The sequence below is a fragment of the Eurytemora carolleeae genome, unplaced genomic scaffold (genome assembly GCF_000591075.1).
Source record: "Eurytemora carolleeae unplaced genomic scaffold, Eaff_2.0 scaffold555, whole genome shotgun sequence".
NCBI lineage: Eukaryota > Metazoa > Arthropoda > Copepoda > Calanoida > Temoridae > Eurytemora > Eurytemora carolleeae.
Genome location: NW_019396468.1, coordinates 129,515 through 148,777, shown reverse-complemented (window position 1 = coordinate 148,777; position 19,263 = coordinate 129,515). Strand labels below are relative to the sequence as shown.

The 19,263-nt window shown below is 31.7% G+C and overlaps 1 protein-coding gene across 1 annotated transcript; it reads right to left on the bottom strand.

Annotated features, from left to right (window-relative positions):
• Positions 1–1,674: 1,674 nt before the first annotated feature.
• LOC111703858 (uncharacterized) lies at positions 1,675–18,609 on the bottom strand. The gene is made up of 18 exons (XM_023475930.1): positions 18,557–18,609; positions 18,197–18,251; positions 17,511–17,571; positions 17,390–17,453; positions 16,848–16,899; positions 15,136–15,208; positions 14,237–14,300; positions 12,205–12,264; positions 11,516–11,589; positions 11,409–11,460; positions 11,060–11,143; positions 9,289–9,344; positions 8,096–8,213; positions 6,367–6,401; positions 4,339–4,379; positions 3,912–3,988; positions 3,217–3,282; positions 1,675–2,285 (listed from the first exon to the last, which is right to left on the bottom strand). Exons 1-18 carry the CDS (start codon positions 18,602–18,604, stop codon positions 2,268–2,270), a joined length of 1,098 nt encoding a protein of 365 aa, XP_023331698.1. The 5' UTR covers positions 18,605–18,609; the 3' UTR covers positions 1,675–2,267.
• Between the last annotated feature and the right edge of the window lie 654 nt (positions 18,610–19,263).

Genomic DNA, 19,263 nt, shown 5'->3' with positions numbered 1-19,263 from the left:
ATATTTTCAGATCTGAAGACTAGAAATTAAAACCTTTTTCAAAGCGATCACCCTGACCGCGTTAATTTTCAATAGGTAAATCTCCCTACCAAGTTTGGCAGATCGTAACTCTCGACCATCTCTCTACCACTCATGTTGGACAGATCAGTAATGAAGAAAGAATTTATTTCCTAATTCAATCTGAGATCAAAAAGATTCAATTACAATAGAACAATAATGTATTTATATTTATGTACAATTTTAAGGTAAGTCCCATCTTTCATGAAATCAAAGAATAATCAAATGTGATGAGGGACACTTTATTAAATTTTTATTCAACTTTTATCCAATTTTTATCCAATTTTTATCCAATTTTTATCCAACTTTTTCCAACTTTTATCTAACTTTTATTCAATTTTTATCCAACTTTTATCCAACTTTTTCAATTTTTATCCAACTTTTATCCAATTTTTATTCAATTTTTATTCAATTTTTATCCAACTATTATCCAATTTTTATCCAACTTTTATCCAAGTTTTATTCAATTTTTATCCAACTTTTCTAATTTTTATTCAATTTTTATCCAACTTTTATCCAACTTTAATCCAACTTTTATCCAATTTTTTTTCATGATTATCTGATTCTAATATAACCCGGGATGCTCATGGCAGATATTGGTTTGTTAGCTATGCTATTTTACCTGCAAAAGACACTCCAGGTTATAATTTAATTACAAAATGTCATAAAATAATTATAGATATGATTTCTGAATACCCTTCATTTACGAATTTGGAAGCAATCGTCGTCCTTTCAGCTTGGAAAAAATGTTAAATTCTAATAATTTCTTCTGTTGTGTTTGAATCAGAAATCCGCAAGTCATGTTAAATAAAACTCCAAGTAAGAATGAGTTTAAAAAATAATGAGTACTCATGCATTCTTGATCAGTTTTAAAGTGTTTTAATGTCAAAGAATTTATCTTGTCTTAGAATTTTTCGCACTTTTTTATCATTATTGAATTTGAACTAAAAAAGGATCGTAAAATCCACAGCACAAATAAATTGTCCAAAATGATCGATAGATGAAAAAAAAAATTTGATTTAGAAATTAAATATATTTTTATAAAGCGATAATGTTTGGAGTTAAATCATCATTCTCTCGAAATTCAATCAAAACCTTAAAAAAGTTAAATCCTTACTGAATAAGCAAAAATTGGTCACTTTATAATCCCATATTTATATATATATATATATTTGCAATTTGTTCAGAAAAACTATTAATATTATGACCAAAAATCTGGCATAATTTAGTCATATCCATTCAACTAGCCTTCATTTTGTGCATAAAACCCTGGGTACATCGGACCCATCGTTATGGGTAAATGCATGAACGTGTCAATTACACTGGACAGATTAATGCTTGTATTGGATCATGAATAGAGGTTCGATACTAAAGGATTAGAAGATTATAGTTTGAGACATGTAATTGCAACTCAGTTGTTTTTACAAGCAATTATCTAAAATATTTTACAATTTTAAAATGATTCATAAAAAACTAGCTTTGGAAACCAGTTATTCCTTGGAAATAGATTTTATCTATTAATCTATCTCGGTTCAGAATCTTTAAACCAAATTCGGTGTAGGGGTTATCAACGGAGATACAGATCACCAGAGATTACTATTTTTATAATCAACGATGTCCACTTCTAATTATTTCATAAAAAAAATCATTATATTGACAATATATTATTGATTAGCTAACTGTACATTAGAATATTATTGATTAACTAGCTATACATTAGAATGTAATCGTTTAACAAGCTATACATAAGAATATTATTGCTTAAATAGCTATATATTAGAATAATTTCTGGAATAAAGCGAAAATTTTCGCATTTTTCGCGAGCAAACGAAATGCAAAAAATACGAAATTTTTGGCGAAAACTTTTTTGTCGCGAAACGATTTTCCTTTTTTGGTGGAAACCCTAGTGCCGTAGTGTACTGTATACTGTACAGTGTACACTGTACGTACATGCAGTAACAATGGTTTCGAATTTTTGTAATCAGGTCTAAAACTGATGATTTCCTAAACGATGTTTACATGAAGCAGGTTAATTAATAATTAATCTGTTCACAGCATTTTTCTAAGATTCACATGGTACATAGTAGAACATAGTAGAACATAGTAGAACATAGTAGTACATAGTAGTACATAGTAGTAAATAGTCTAGTAGTAAATAGTAGTACATAGTAGTACATAGTAGTACATAGTAGCACATTATAGCCCTAACACTAGCAGTAAGTCCAATCCTAAACAAAAGAATTACATTTAAAGATGAAATGTTTGAATTAATAATCTTTCGCTCCTTTCTTGAGATTTTGACTAGCTACGCGAAAAATGTAAAGGAATTGAGTTTTTGACACAAACTCCGAATTTAAAACCCCTATATCTTTGTGACCCGATGTCGTAGATCTTAGATATTTCAAACTATGAATTCTGTTATATCAAACAGTCGTAGTTTGAAAAATCAAAGTTTTACACCATCGGGTTGCAAAGATTTAGGAATTAGAACATTTAAATGTGTGGTTAAAACTCAATTCCTTTGTAATTTTTCTTTAAAGCTTTCAATCGTGATTTCGGGACTTATCAGAAAATTTAAAAGAATGATTTTAGAAAACTATTTGAGGCTAATATAAGATAATACTAGTATGCATTATGTGCTTTAAGATAATCTAATATGAAATAAGACGCTCTGTTTTTTAAACTTAAAGGAAGAAAATAAAAGCGAATTTTGCCAAACCAAACCAAAACGGATGTGAAAGAGCTTAAATTAACTATGTCCAAACTCAGACCTATGAGTGCTCACATATATCAAGAAATGGTAGCGCAAACTTTGAAAGAAATTCGTAATCTAAACTGAAAATACGAAATTTTCTTTTACCGATATTGCCAATGTTTGGGTTGGATTCGGGTAAGAAATTCGTCATTACATAGATCTTGGGAAATCGTTAATAATGAAAAAAAAATTCCACGCCACAAAACAATTACAAAGTTACAACATGCGTAATTTTCATTTTGTTCCCTAAAGTTTTTGGTTATAACTATAAATTAGGTTATGTCAAAAAAAAACTATTTATTTTTTTGGGTAACACCAAACAAATATGTGCATTTAAATATTTGTTATTTTTATCAGAATAAATAAATCATGATAAAAACATCGTTGAACTAGTACCATCTCACCTCGTGTTCTTGAGGTCTGCATGCAAGTGGACATTCCAGATTAGCTACTTTCTTCATATGCACATCCTAGATATTCCAGATTAGCTACTTTCTTAATATGCACATCCTAAATATTCCAGATTAGCTACTTTCTTCATATGCGCATCCTAAATATTCCTTATTAGCTACTTTCTTCATATGCGCATCCTAAATATTCCTGATTAGCTACTTTCTTCATTGGAGCATTTTAAATATTCCAGATTAGCATCTTTCTCCATTGGAGCGTCCTAAATATTACGGATTAGCTACTTTTTCCATTAGAGCATCTTAGATATTCCAGATTAGCTACTTTCTCTATAGGAGCATCCGAAATATTCCAGATTAGCTACTTTCTCCGGAGCATTTTAATTACTCTCGTCGAACTAAAATTCGGTGCATTGCAATTGTGATATTGTAAATCTTTGATATTTCAGATTATGAATTCAAATTGCTAAAATAATTATATTTGAAATATCCAATGTTTCATAATAACACTAAGTTGCAAAAATATAGGGCTTAGAAAATTTAAGTTTGAGGCGAGTGTTTATCCGCCAACTAAAAAGTAAAATTATGCATGCCATTTTTGCATGGAGGATCACTTGAAATTACACTTACAGTCCCTTTCAACAAGACAAAGTTTGAGATAAAGAAAACATTTTCAAACAATGATGAATCACCTTTGTTGGTCCGTATCCAACATATGCAAACCCTATTCGTCTAGCTGGCCAGGGATGCCAGCCTGGTCCCATATATCCTGAAATTGTAAAACTTTTAAATATAAATATATACATGATGTTTATAACCCATTTTCTAATCGAGTGGGGAGATTAGCTTAATTTTCATTGGTCAAACCTTGACAGGGCAGAGTAAGTTTAACTAAATATTTTATCAAATAATTATTCTCAAATTCTCAACAAATGTATACAAGTTTAATGTCTACTAACAATTGTAAGTAACTTTATCTCGTGGAAGTTGTATCTATAATTGAGGGTCTCCATTGACAATCTTTGAACAGACGCACATAGTTTAGACTTGGTATAATTATGTTATTTTTAATTTTAATAGAATTTATTGAACTTTTTGTTTAATAATTTATATTCTAACCTGACAAACAACCGTAGCTATCATGAATAACAGTGTTGTTACTAAAAAGAATTTTAGATTATTTGGTATTTTTAACAACAAATAAAAAAATTTTGATATAGAGGGTTACTTACAAAGGATGATAGTGTAAAGACGATCCAAAATTCTAAATATTTGACGATTTGAAACTTGATTTTTTTGTTTCTGCATTTAATTGAGCACTTTAATTGTTTAATGAATGATGTAGCACAGAAATTAACCAGTGTTGGCCAACAAGAAACCCGGAATATAAGGAAACGGACTGAACAAATCCCGTACAATCGTCTCTGAAGTCTCATCCTTTGTGGGTAACCCAGAATTAGTTTTTAATTGAATCCAAAAAATGGCAAGAAAAAATACATATTTTCAAATATATTTCCCAAGGAAAGGGAATGTGAAAAGGTAGTGTTTCTAATTTTGTAGAGTGAGTGATCGATTCACAACAGTACGCTTTAAACCATTGATTGATCAAGGATTCACAACAGTACGCTTTAAACCATTGATTTATCAAGGATTCAAAAGAGCACGCTTTAAACCATTGATTGATCAAGGATTCACAACAGTACGCTTTAAACCATTGATTGATCAAGGATTTACAACAGTACGCTTTAAACCATTGATTGATCAAGGATTCACAACAGTACGCTTTAAACCATTGATTTATCAAGGATTCAAAAGAGCACGCTTTAAACCATTGATTGATCAAGGATTTACAAGAGCACGCTTCAAACCATTGATTGAAACACTTATCCCCTTATTTATCTACATTGTGAAACTATTCACATTCACATTTAGAGATTTAAAAACTGCGTTGTACAGAATTTACTATATTTTCAAGGAATAAGTACATCGTCAGCGGTGTTGAGTATACACTTACGCTAGCATACACTGAACGCTAGCATACACTCTAGTTTACCGGTAATTTAAACACTATTTTAGATAAAAACATACCCTCGTTATCAGTCAAAGTGTTTAAGGGTACCGCTGTAAGTCGGGCACTCCCTCTTTGCATGGAAGGTCGCTTGAATCTATTACGCTTACTGTCCATTATACAAGAAAAAGTATTTTAGGAAGTGGCCGGCAATGTATGGTAGTTGAACTGAGAATAAAGTATTGTGGAGGAATTTTTTAGGATTAATTTGAGACATATAAAACGTTAAAAATCATCCAATCCATTTATTAGTAACGTTTTCAGAATCAACTTAAAAAAATATTAAATAACGACGACAAAAAATGTAAAAAAAATTGATTGTAAACTAATTAGATGCTTAGGGACATATTTCTCAATAGAAATTTGTCAGTAAAGCAATGCTAGAATTCCAGGAAATCTACAGAAAACTTTTTGTGAACAATGAAATATTGAAGAATTAAAAAAATAACTGAGTAAGATTATAAGATTACTTATTTTCGATGATAAGAGTCAATTTTTATTTTCTCAACCTGTTCCTAAACAACTAATTGGATTTACTGAAGAATTTTAGTTACATTTTTTGTTGTGGTTATTTAATAATTTTTTTAAAACTCGACGTAACATGGCAGTTGATGAATAGTTTAAAATGTCTTCTTCCATAATTTGTTAAGTTGTTTGATACAAAAAAGGATGACAAGAAATACTAAATGGCAGTAATATTATAGTAAAATTGATTTCTAACAATGTATATTTGAGTAAAAGATTTTTTTAACGAAATAAACTGCAAAAAGTCCTTATATATAACTAATACAGTATCATGGAAGAAGACATTGAAAACTATTCACCAACTGTCATGTTTCGTGGGGCACACTGTATGTGAACCACCCAAATGGATGATTTTGAACGTCGACTTTGCGATCAGACTCCGTAATTATTCATCATTAAAACGTTTCATATGTCTCGAATGAATTGGAAAAAAATTCTCTACAATACTATCATTCTCACTTCTCAGTTCAACTAAAATACATTGCCGGTCACTCTCTTTGAAAAACTATCTTAAATCAGAATTTTCCTCCTTTAAACCTTTTTACAAAATATACCTTATTAAGGGCCAAACATTATTTCGAAGAGAAACCTGAAAATTATATAATATTTTGTAATATATCTAGTCTTATACAGGATGTCCTTAGAAACATGACAATAGAAAAACGATTTTAAAGGTCGTTTTACACCTTTGACATTATTTGCGGCATTTTTTCGTAAACTTTTTAAGGAGTAAAATTATTGAATTAATAATCACAAAAAACTTCTTGTCGTGGCATTTCCAAATCGTGGTCTGCCTTTTTTCTGCCTTTCAATATCTCCGGAGATATGATGAATTTCCTACAGATTTCGACAATTTTGGTTTTATTTAATAGAAGTTAAATCTGAACGAAATTCTTCATATCTCCGGTATTATTGAAAGCACAAAAAAGACAGACCACATTTTGGAAATAGCAGGACTAGGCGAAATTTGTGGATATTGTTTCAGGAATCATGCGTGTGAAAGTAGGTTGCCGACTGAATGTCACAAATAAATTCAAAGTTGAAAGACGACTTTTAATTTGTCTTTCTAGTGTCATGTTTCGTGGGACACCCTGTATTATATTATTATATATCAACGGTATGTATAATATCATTACTTTTGGTAACTGAATATTATTCTGAAACGCAACGGATATCTTATTTGCAAAAATGTGACTTTTATAACTGTCGAATTCCTGACTGTCATTCAGATTTTGGTGTATTTTTTTCAGACATGAAAATCACAAATATGTATCTCAAAAAATCATAAAAAAACGTTTATCATTATTATAGTTTCATATATACATGCTTTAAATTAAAAATGATGAAATATTTGCACAAAAAGTGATTGTACGGTTGTAAGGGAGTATACAAATATAATGAAGACGAGTTTTGTTTTCAATTTTAATTGTATCAAGCTTTTAAACAGCATGGGTACACAAAAGCATGGAAACAAAGAGAAAATAATCTTTAATTATTTGTAAACTTGAACTTCGATAAAAGCTTGTTAACAATCAAACCTTAAATAAAAAGTCGTTTACTTTTTATAAAGGGATTTTTGGTTAAAAAAGAGCCATTTTTTATCCCTTATTTGGCAGCCATTCAACTTTATCTGAGCCTAAGCAGCATTTGCCAGCCATTTGATTTTATCTGAGTCTGAGCAGGGTTTGTTTACATTCATTTGAGAAACTGCACAGTACACTTTATTTGTAAACAAAGCTATATTGGTTCGCTTGGTATACTTGGTGACTATTAAATACATTTTATTTGTAAACAAAGCTTATATATTGGTTCACTTGGTATACTTGGTGACTATTAAATACACTTTATTTGTAAACAAAGCTATATTGGTTCACTTGGTATACTTGGTGACTATTAAATAAACTTTATTTGTAAACCAAGCAATGTTGGTTCACTTGGTATATTTGGTGACTATTAAATACACTTTATTTGTAAACAAAGCTATATTGGTTCACTTGGTATACTTGGTGACTATAAAAAGATTTAAATTTTGCTTAAAAATTGCTTTAACATTGGCTTCCTTGCTGCGGGACCCATAAAACTGTGGAAAAAGAAGACGACTGTTAGAATCATGTTAGAATTTTGAATTATCTAATAAACGTAAAACACATCAATTGTGATTTCGCATAATAGATTGATTCTTAAACTAATGGTAAATATATTTGCTTTATAACGTGAAATGTACATAATATTTCTGAAATATTGTTGTCCAAGTCCACAAATTTATGAATTTTACTACTGTACCTGATCTGCATCTTTTTTTAATGATGGAGCTACACTGAACAAAGCTCTTTTCACATTGATTGCCTGAGTCATGTTTAGATAGTTCTTACTTCCCCATAATCCTGCCAGAATTGCAGCTCTAAACAAATTGACGCAATTTCTTGATCATTGATTCTAGTTTTAAATTTATTTTCTCGTTTTGTATTAGATATAATATGTACTTGTACTTTATCAGACCTGTAGATAGGGGGGGGGGGGGGCACTATCTGAGAATAAAAGAAGAAAATGAAAAATGAAAAGAAGGAAACAATAAATAAAAGAAATAAGGAAGAAAAGGGGAGAAACTACTTTACGTAAAATATACTTTTTGGTACCATGATTATGTGTCAAGGATTTTTTTTCATCAAATAAAGAAGAATTGAGTGCTTTGTGAAATAAACTTTAATTAGGAAATTTTATGTCTATCCTGTCTTCTGAAATAAAGGATTTAAATGAACTTTTTGAATTTTGAGAAGTTTATCCTTTTCCTTCTTTTTTTAAAGATTAATGGTTCTAATGAACCTTCGTACAGGAAAAAGTAACGCAAGATGGATACAAATTGAAACCATATATATAAAATATGGCCAGGTTTAGGAGAAGCTGCTTGTACCCATCCTCAAGCTTGCAGAGGAGTTATTTTCAAATTTTAGTTTTGGGAAAACTGAAGATTTTCATTATTGAGCTTTTGTGGATCTTAATATATGGAATTTACATTCTATACTTTCCATGCATTAAAATTAAGTTTTGGCTATTCGTGGTTTAAAATTTTTCATTAATGCATTTATTTATAGTTTAACTCAGCCCTATATCTTGTTTTGTACCATCCATTTTTGTTTGTTTGGATGCAAATAGCTTCTCAAGAGCACTTTTGGGAAAAAATAATGCAAAACAGGCAAAATATCCATCTTAATAAACAAAAATGTCCGGTATTTTAAGGTAAAAAATCTATTTTTAGTCTTTATATTAAAATTTAACCCTTGTTGAATTTTTCAGGTTAAAAAAAATATTCGCCTGGGGGTTGCGACGCGCCCATAAATTACACATTTATCAAATTTCTAACATTTGTGCCCCCCCCCCCTTAATAAATTCTTGGCTAGGGGCCTGGACTGAGCTATACTGAATCTGGAACTCACTTAAAATTACGTAGTCATTCCCTTTAATTACAAATAAATTACTTGTGAAATGGAGCATCCCGCATTACATGAAATTGTTCTTTAGAGGTCAACCAGTCCTAAATATATATATTCTAGAGGTCAACCAGTCCTAAATATTTATATTCTAGAGGTCAACCAGTCCTAAATATATATTCTAGAGGTCAACCAGTCCTAAATATATATTCTAGAGGTCAACCAGTCCTAAATATATATATTCTAGAGGTCAACCAGTCCTAAATATATATATTCTTTAGAGGTCAGCCAGTCCTAAATATATATATTCTAGGGGTCAACCAGTCCTAAATAAATATATATTCTAGAGGTCAACCAGTCCTAAATATATATATTCTAGGGGTCAACCAGTCCTAAATATATATATATTCTAGAGGGCAACCAGCCCTAAATATATATGTTCTAGGGGTCAACCAGTCCTAAATATACATATTCTTTAGAGGTCAGCCAGTCCTAAATATATATATTCTTTAGAGGTCAGCCAGTCCTAAATATATATATTCTTTAGAGGTCAGCCAGTCCTAAATATATATATTCTTTAGAGGTCAGACAGTCCTAAATATATATATTCTAGAGGTCAACCAGTACTAAATATATATATTCTTTATAATGACAACCAGTCCTAAATATATATATTCTAGAGGTCAACCAGTCATAAATATATAAATTCTTTTGGTCAGCCACTCCTAAATATATATATTCTTTAGAGGTCAACCAGTCATAAATATATAATTATATATTCTAGGGGTCAGGCAGTTCTAAATATATATATTCAAGAGGTCAACCAGTTCTAAATATATATATTCTTCATAGAACAACCAATTCTAAATATATATATTCTAGAGGTCAACAACTGTTCTAAATATATATTTTCTAGGGGTCAACCAGTCCTAAATAAATATATACTAGGGGTAAACCACTCCTAAATATAAATATTCTAGGAGTCAACCAGTCCTAAATATATAGATTCTAGGGGTCAACCATTCCTAAATATATATATTCTAGGGGTCAACTAGTCCTAAATATTTATATTCTTTAGAGGTCAACCAATCCTAAATATATATATATTCTAGGGTTCAACCAGTCCTAAATATATATATATATATTCTTTAAAGGTCAATCAATCCTAAATATATATATTCTAGGGGTCAAATAGCACTAGATTTTTTCTTTATTTTTAAACATCTACAGGGTGTCTCAACAAACATGGGAATTCAGTGACGAATTCTATATCGTCTTTTTAAATAATTCTTTGATTTAGTTTAGTGATGCCTACTGAGAACGCTGAAATCTGTAAGAGTTTTGTCTGCTATGTTCACATTTTGTTTGTGTATGTTTTGACTGCATCCGGTTGTACTTAGTAAAACAAGATAATTACAGTATACAAACAGAGTAAACTTGTCCGTCTTCACTGTTCATCTTGCGGAAACATTATAGACACAGTTTTACAGTCTTTCACCCTTTTCATAAAATAAACTCTAGCAGACATAATAATATTATGGCTTTTGAAATTAGGTATTACAATGCTAATTCATAACAAAGACGATATCGAATTCGTCACTGAATTCCCATGTTTTTTGGGGACACTCTGTATACAGATATATGCAAAAATAGTCCAAACCATTAATTTTGAAAGAATGAAATTTAATGAAATTTAAGAAAGAAAAAGGCCCCATTTGATTTGCTGATATTTTACTTAGAATAGCTCAGAAACTGATTTAATCGTAAACAAACAATAACAAAGATTGTCTTGATAATATATCTCCATGATATCTAATACCTGTACAGCAAAAGCTTCTCTATCCTGTATATAGCTATCAATATCTCTGGATGCAAATATTTTGACTGTAGGGTCGCCGACAGCCTTAAAAATAAAAAAATATTCTTTGCATGCATAATATGCAAAATGTCATACACCAGGATAGCGAGAAGAGATTAAAAATGCATGGTTATTTCTCTTGTTTACTCACGCCTCTGTAAAAGTAGTCGAATAAATTATCCGTATCAAGACCAACTACTGAATTTAATCTCATATCAAGTTTTTAAAATGGTTTAGAGAGCCCGTGAATAAATGCATAATATAGTACAAACTTTTACTTGAAACACTTCAAGAACGGTAAATAATTAACCTGAAATCTCCAAAAGCGTCCGACAGGAAACAGAACATTTAAATTCCCCAAACTACAAAAATATCAATTTATAAATAATTTAATGCAAAAATAGAATAAGATAACACCTGTGCAAATTAGTGACATCACAAAGATCTAACTCCATATTTTGACAATAAAGATCACACAGTTCTTTTTTAACCTAAAATTAATATACAGTGAAACCCTAAATAACGAATACATCGAAAGCATTTATCAAATGTCGTCTTGACAATTTTCAATGAGTTTTATTTTATTTTACGTAAATTTCAGTATTTGCGAAAATAAATAGATAGCCATGAATATACGGGAACAGTTTTAAAGAGTTCCATATAATCATTTAATAAAAAAACTAAATGTCTGCAACATTCCATTAACAGAAAGTGAAGAATACGACATTTGATGAATTCTTTCGATATATTCATTATTAAGGGTTTCACTATATAGAATATATTTATATAGAAATTAGAAGTCAATTTTATAAAAAGCTGTGAAGAAAATAATTATTTAAAACGCATGAAACATACGTTGAGTTTTGAAAAGCAATTTTCCCATCAATTCAAAAAATTGAAAATGAGGAAAGGATTTAAATTTAAACGTTTTGTTTCATTCGATTTCTTGGATAAAGGTCAAGCCTGGATTAAGAAAGACATATGTCGAGTTCACAATGATACCCTTACATTAATTGATTAAGATGTACCTTTTGGCTTTGATAAACCTGATCTGCTATGGTAAGATCATTTTACTTTATAAACTTCAAATAAAAAATGCAACCTGCCTCCTTTTCTTGGTCCGTCACATTGTGATACAAACGAATTCTCCAGCGGGGATAGTACAGCTGAAAGAAAATTTATATATACAGGGTGTCCCACGAAACATGACAATAGCAAGACGACTTGAAAGTCGTCTTTGATATATGAATTTATTTGTGACATTTAGTCTTCTATCTACTTTAACATGTATGATTCTTGAAACAATTATCACATAATTCTCCTAGCCCTGGCATTTCCAAAAAGTGGTCTGCGTTTTTGTGCTTTCAATATTACCGGAGATATAAAGAGTTTGGTTCAGATTTCAATTTTGTTAAATAAAAGCAAAATTGTCGAAATCTGAACGAAATTCTTTATATGTCGGGCAATATTGAAAGCACAAAAAAGGCAGACCACATTTTGGAAATGGCAGGACTAGGGGAATTTTGTGATTTTTATCTCTAGAAATTTACTTCTAAAATTAAATTGACAAATAAACACAGCAAAGTATATCAAAAATCAAGACGACATTCAAGTCCTCTTGCATACTGTCATGTTTCGTGGGACACCCTGTATCTCCGTCAATCTTGAAGGTGAATAAAAGGTAGTCTAAATTTTTTAGTAGTGTTCGGTGTTAAACATTTTAACTGTGTTACTACAAAATCAAATGTACGAAATAATCCCGCTTTGAACAAAGACGAAATAGAAGTTGTCATTAAATTCCCATATTAATTAGGTCACTCTGTACATAAAAGCTGAATATGTAATAATGAAACATCACTTTTACGAATTTTATAAACATACAGAAACTGACTGAATTTATATCTTTGATTCTACAATTTTGTGTATTAACAACCCAGTCTCGCCATTTGTTTACATAACTTTTCAAAGTTGATAAGATATTTAATGATATTCAACGATATCTCACGATATTTCACGATATTAAAGGGAGTGTTCGCGAAAAAACGGAAGAGGGTATAAGCTTACGGCGAAAAAAATTCGATGGTGATTGCTGCTCTATCTGTGTTGCGTCTATCAGAAGAAAATTGTTGAAAACGGCTCTTACCGAAGAACGTTGCATCCCTACAAATTCAGAAAGTTGCAATATTCGACTCGGATCGTAAAAAAATCAAGTTTATTCCAAACAAACAAATCGTTCAGATATTACAACCTATATAAAGTTGATATTTCAAAATAGTATTTTTTTTAATTAATTGATCGCTTTTATCTTATTCTTATTTCACGGCTGGCGCTGGATTTTGGAACATCTATAGAAAATGTGATAATGTCGTTTTCATTATCAAAATCCTCGAAACAAGAATGAATGTTTTCAAAAGTAACTCTCGGATCATCAAATAAAAAAATATTATGAAATATCAACTATATAAGAGTGCCTCGAAATATCTGAATGATTCGTTTGGAATAAAATTTTTTACGCTTCGAGTCGAATATTGAAAGTTTCTGAATTTGTATGAACTCTACATTCTTCGGCAGGTATGCGTCGTTTTTAACATTTTTCTCCTTATAGACGCAACAGATAGAAGTAAGATTAGGAGCAATAATCGAAAATTTTTAAATACAAGCCTATACCCCTTTCATTTTTCGTGAACACTCCCTTTAAGCAGGTAATTTATTAATAAATTGCAATAGGAAATAGGTCAAATATTTCCAAAAGTATTTTGCTGCCTATAATTATAACTTTGAGGGAAGCACAAGCATGATGGTACAGTAAAGGTAACAGTAAAAAATCTTCATTACGAACTCAAAAAATTGCTTATTTGGCAGCCATCCAACTTTTTTTGGCAAATAAGTGATTTTTGTTAAATATAAGGGAACATTTTTTATTTTGTAATTGATAGTTCATAGAAAGAAAACACTTTTTTAGGTTTTTGTTGAATATAATAAACTATACCTTTGCATGTTGAATTATGTTAGACATGAATTGACTATAATAACTATACCTTTGCATGTTGAGTTATGTTAGACATGAGTTGACTATAATAAACTATACCTTTGCATGTTGAATTATGTTAGACATGAGTTGACTATAATAAACTATACCTTTGCATGTTGAATTATGTTAGACATAAGTTGACTATAACGTAATATTGAAGCCTCTGGTTCTCTGAAATATATACATCCTTGTATCTAAAGTTGTAATCTCTGTTTGGGTGTCTGTTTGTTTGTCCGATCATAATTCAGGAACCCCTTGACCGATTTGCCATAAATTATGATTTGAGAATTCGGGAGAACCACGTGAACGTTTTTAACTCGGTTTTGATGATCTAAATTGAGTGTGTTATTATAGATTTAAAAGCGAAAATTTAGTTTCCCCGGTAAAATCGACCAAATGCAGGTAAACGTCGGGAATAAATATGAGTATCCTGGGCAGCACCGATTTCCCAAGAACACATAGAAATAGAAAACAGTTGAATGATTGTCGTCTTCTATCTTTTAAACAAACAAAATCGAGCATTGTTTACAATCATTTTTAGTATTAAAAAAGAAAACTATAGTTCTCAGAAATTATTTTTGATCCATCAGACTAAAAGAAAACACACCCTATCCATACTCCGTTGAAGAGACTGTAATCGTAATTTTAAGTGACATTCCATGGAAAGTTAGCAAAACCGATTCACAACAGTACCAATATAAACTTTTACTTGTCTAGAATGAATTTTAAATTCCAACTGCAGTTTCTCAACAAAAGTGACTTGCGCATTTCTACTGAAGAAAAACATGTAGAAATGATCAAAATTAAGCACTTTGAAACCTAGATAAATTACATTATCTTTGGCATTATTGATTATATGAAGGTTTCTGGGGTATCGTTGTGAATCGAGCATTGCTATCTTTGTACGGATGTTCACTCTAAATTACGCTTACAGTCCCTTTAAAATGTTTTTATTCTCAGGCATATGTCAAAATCATTTAGGAATATAAGGGTGTAAAATACTTACAGAGGTTTACCCTGTTTAGATGTAGGTGGGGTGTAGAAGGAGTAAGATAACACTTGTTGACCAGCACCAAGAGCTAAAAGAAAATGATAAAAAATTCAATCAATAATTTTAAAAATTCATTGGTTTTTGAAAATAAACACTGTTGTCTTCCAATTTCACAGTCGTCTTCCTATTTCACAGTCGTCTTCCTATTTCACAGTCGTCTTCCTATTTCACAGTCGTCTTCCTATTTCACAGTCGTCTTCCTATTTCACTGTCGTCCTCCTATTTACACTTTAGCATGTCTCACTGAACCCAAACATTGCACTTTACCCATGCATTGCTGCACTGGATTCACCGACAAAGGGTCAAACGACAAAGGGTCAAACGACACAGGGTCAAACGACACAGGGTCAAACGACACTGGGTCAAACGATAAAGGGTCAAAAGTGCGAAAAAGGGTCAAACGGCAAAAGGTCAAAATGATAAAAATATTTTTTGATTTGAATCATAGGAAACTCGCAATTTTAATCACAAAAATCCGCCAAACTTTTTTGAAGATTTAAAACTTAAGTCTGATTCTGGCTTCCATAATGGTCGGGTTGGCAATATAATTGACCATGTTGCCGCAGCGCTCGGCCCCCTAGCCTGTCCTAGCCGCAGCGCTCGGCCCAGAAATTGTCTTGTCTAACCTAACCCGTGGCCGCAGCGCTCGGCCCCCTAGCCTGTCCTAGCCGCAGCGCTCGGCCCAGAAATTGTCTTAACTAACCTACCCCGTGGCCGCAGCGCTCGGCCCCCTAGCCTGTCCTAGCCGCAGCGCTCGTCCCAGAAAGTGTCTTAACCTAACCTAACCCAAATAATAATAAATAAATGGATATAATTGACCATGTGGCCATAGCGCTCGGCCCCCTAGCCTGTCCTAGCCGCTGCGCTCGGGCCAGAAAGTGTCTTAACTAACCTAACCCGTGGCCGCAGCGCTCGGCTCCCCAGCCTGTTCTAGGCGCAGCGCTCGGCCCAGAATGTACCTAACCTAACCTTAAATAATAATAAAAATACTAACCGTCAAAATTAAAAAAAATTTGCCCTTTTATCGCATTTTTTGACTCTTTGTCTTTTGACCCTGTGTCGTTTGACCCTTTGTCGCGTTTTTGACCCCTTGTCGTTTGACCCTGTGTCGTTTGACCCTGTGTCGTTTGACCCTTTGTCGTTTGACCATGGGTCGTTTGACCCTTTGTCGGTGAATCCTGCACTGTACCCATACATTGCACTGTGCCCATGCATTGCATTTGCAACAGTTACATAAAAGGAATTACCAGCGTAATGTCAAGTGTCCCTTCATGCAAAGCCAGGGCAATGCGACATACATAACGATACCCAATTGAAACCTTTATCAATAATATGGAAGACATTGTAGTTTTTTGGTACTAACCTGTTTCTTTATAATTATTTCTGAATCATTTATGGCTGAAGAAATGCACAAGTCACTTTAATAGAGAAATCACAGTTGAAAATAATCAGGTTTCAAAGATATAAACGTTGATATTTAATTAACATTTGATCAGACCAAGCTTTTATAGGTACCTTAGTGAATCTGAATCTTTGCATAAAGGGTCACTCGAAATTACACTTGCAATCCCTTTAACAAAACCAAAAGGTTTGAATTATCATATAATCCTATTATTTAAACCTGTAGTGTGCTGGTTTGAATTATCATATTATTATATTATTTAAACCTGTAGTGTACTGGTTACATGTAGATTTTCCAACGTATTCACCATCAGCTATCTACAACAGACATCTTGATATCATGAATGCCAAAAAAGAAACGAAAATTTGTATTGTTAAGGGCTTTAGTAGTAGCATTTAAAAAAAATGTTTCAAATCCAAAAAATAACTTCATGTCTAATATAAGTCTTAAATCTAATCTTGAATACTAAGCATAGGGTGCTTTCGTCCCGATCTCTAGCACCAATGAAAACTTTTAAATGTTTTTAAAGTTGCCGTTTTTAATCATTATCTGCATCAAACAAAAGTATTATTAGCGTGAATCATTTTTAGAAATAAGAAATATGGACATTTTTCTTGGGATTAGGTTTTCAAATTTGAAACCTAATCAATTCATGGGGTCATATGTGAATTGCCTATGTGGGTCCGATTTAGTCATTTTGGCGTGTTTATCGAATGCAAACACCCCGACACACACCTATTTAGAAAAACAAGCCAAATTTCAAAATTGATGCCCTTTTGAATTTTTGATAAAAAGATGCCCTGTTTCCTTTTCAAAATTAATATCTTCAGGTTTCAGTGACCCATTCAGATATTTCAAAGATCGCGCTATTCTGAAAATATATGTTTTCATTAGTTTTTGAGAAAATGGATTTATTTTAACCAATTACCTAGGTTTACAGGGACAAAATGAATCTACTTTATATTCATCCATCTGAGCAAGAAATCTTTCTAAACAAAAATATTTTAAAAACTTATTTTCCTTCCTTATCCCATCTAAACAACTTTGTATTGTCCTGGCTGGTTTCCAGTAGGAACAATAAAATTAATAGTTAATCTTGGACCACCTTTTTGTCCAGGCTCACTACGTTTTTTTTCTGGTTCAACCTAGCATTACCATTTAGATATAATTCTTGATTCTTGATAAATCGTCTTTAAGAGGGGAAAGTACCTAGAGTCTTGTAACCAACTCAAATTATCAAGTTTTTATAGTTTTGCAACCTAATATTGTAAGCCTTTAATATTTCAAACTCAGAACTCTGCCAGATCTAATAACGAAATTTTAAATGCCAAAGATTTCAACATCAGGTTGCAAAAATTAGAAAATTAGAGTTTGTTACAAATTTTTTTTTTATATCTAGAACATACAGATATGGGAACATTACATTCGATAATCTTTCAACTAGGGGTGATATGCTGTACTGGTCTTTTTTGTCTTCTTTAGTCTGTATGTTTTAACCCCTGGTTTAACCCTTGGTTTAACCCCTGGTTTAACCCCTGGTTTAACCCCTGGTTTAACCCCTGGTTTAACCCCTGGTTTAACCCCTAGTTTAACCCCAAATTAAGATTAATTAACCTGCAACATTGTAACTGAGACCGAAACTACTGTAGGACATTAAAACCAACACAATCTGAACATTAATTTAGAGTTTTTAATAAATAGTTGTCATTGAGCAACAAAAAACGTTTCCAAAAACTGCAAACATTTTCAAACAAAGGAAATAAGTTTTGCCACAAACGCAAATTTTATTGTCACTGTAACTTCGCAATCTGATGGCGTAAACCATTAATATTTCAAACTTAGACTTTTATATTTAACATAGTTCATAGTTTGAAATATCAAAGGTCTACGACACAGGATTGCAAAGATATAGGTATTACAAAACCTGAGTTTGCTGCAAAAATCTCCTTTTGATCAAATTATCAATTTGCTTACCAAAGCTGTCAGTGTAACAACCAATGCTCGTCTGGCTCTGTCTACCATTTTGAAAATCTTAAATGACGAAACACGAAGTGTAGCTTTATGCTATACATGGGCATCTCAAACGGAATTCATCACTCAATTCTCATGTTTATTGGGAAACACTGTATGTTATACACCACAATGTAATTAATTGTACATGACAATTAGTGATGGTAGTTACCACTTGTTTTTCTTCAGGTCACTGAAAACTACAAAGCCAGGGGAGGCTTATAATATTTTCCAGTGAGGTAAAATAATTGATTTTTTGCGCGTCGAAATTTATTGTCCCCCCTAGCTCTGGCAAAACATCCCCCCCCTGTGGTATTTTTACAGGAAATAAATTGAGTCTTTGCCACAAACTCTGATTTTCTAATCCCTATATCTTCACAACCCAACGTCGTAAACCTTAGATATTTCAAACTATGAATTCTGTTGGATCAAAGAATCTAAGTTTGAAATATCAAAGGTCTACACTATTAGGTTGCAACAGATATTGAGATTATTAAATTAGAGTTTGCGGCAAAGACTCAATTCCTTTGGTCATATTATGTCAAAACCTTGAGCAGCTGGGGAGTGTTAGTGTAAGGTTTAGATTTTTATAATCAATATTAATTTTGAGTGGAAAAGTGTCAGTGCAGGAAAAATTTTTTGACCGATTTGCCTCAATTTTTTACTTTAAT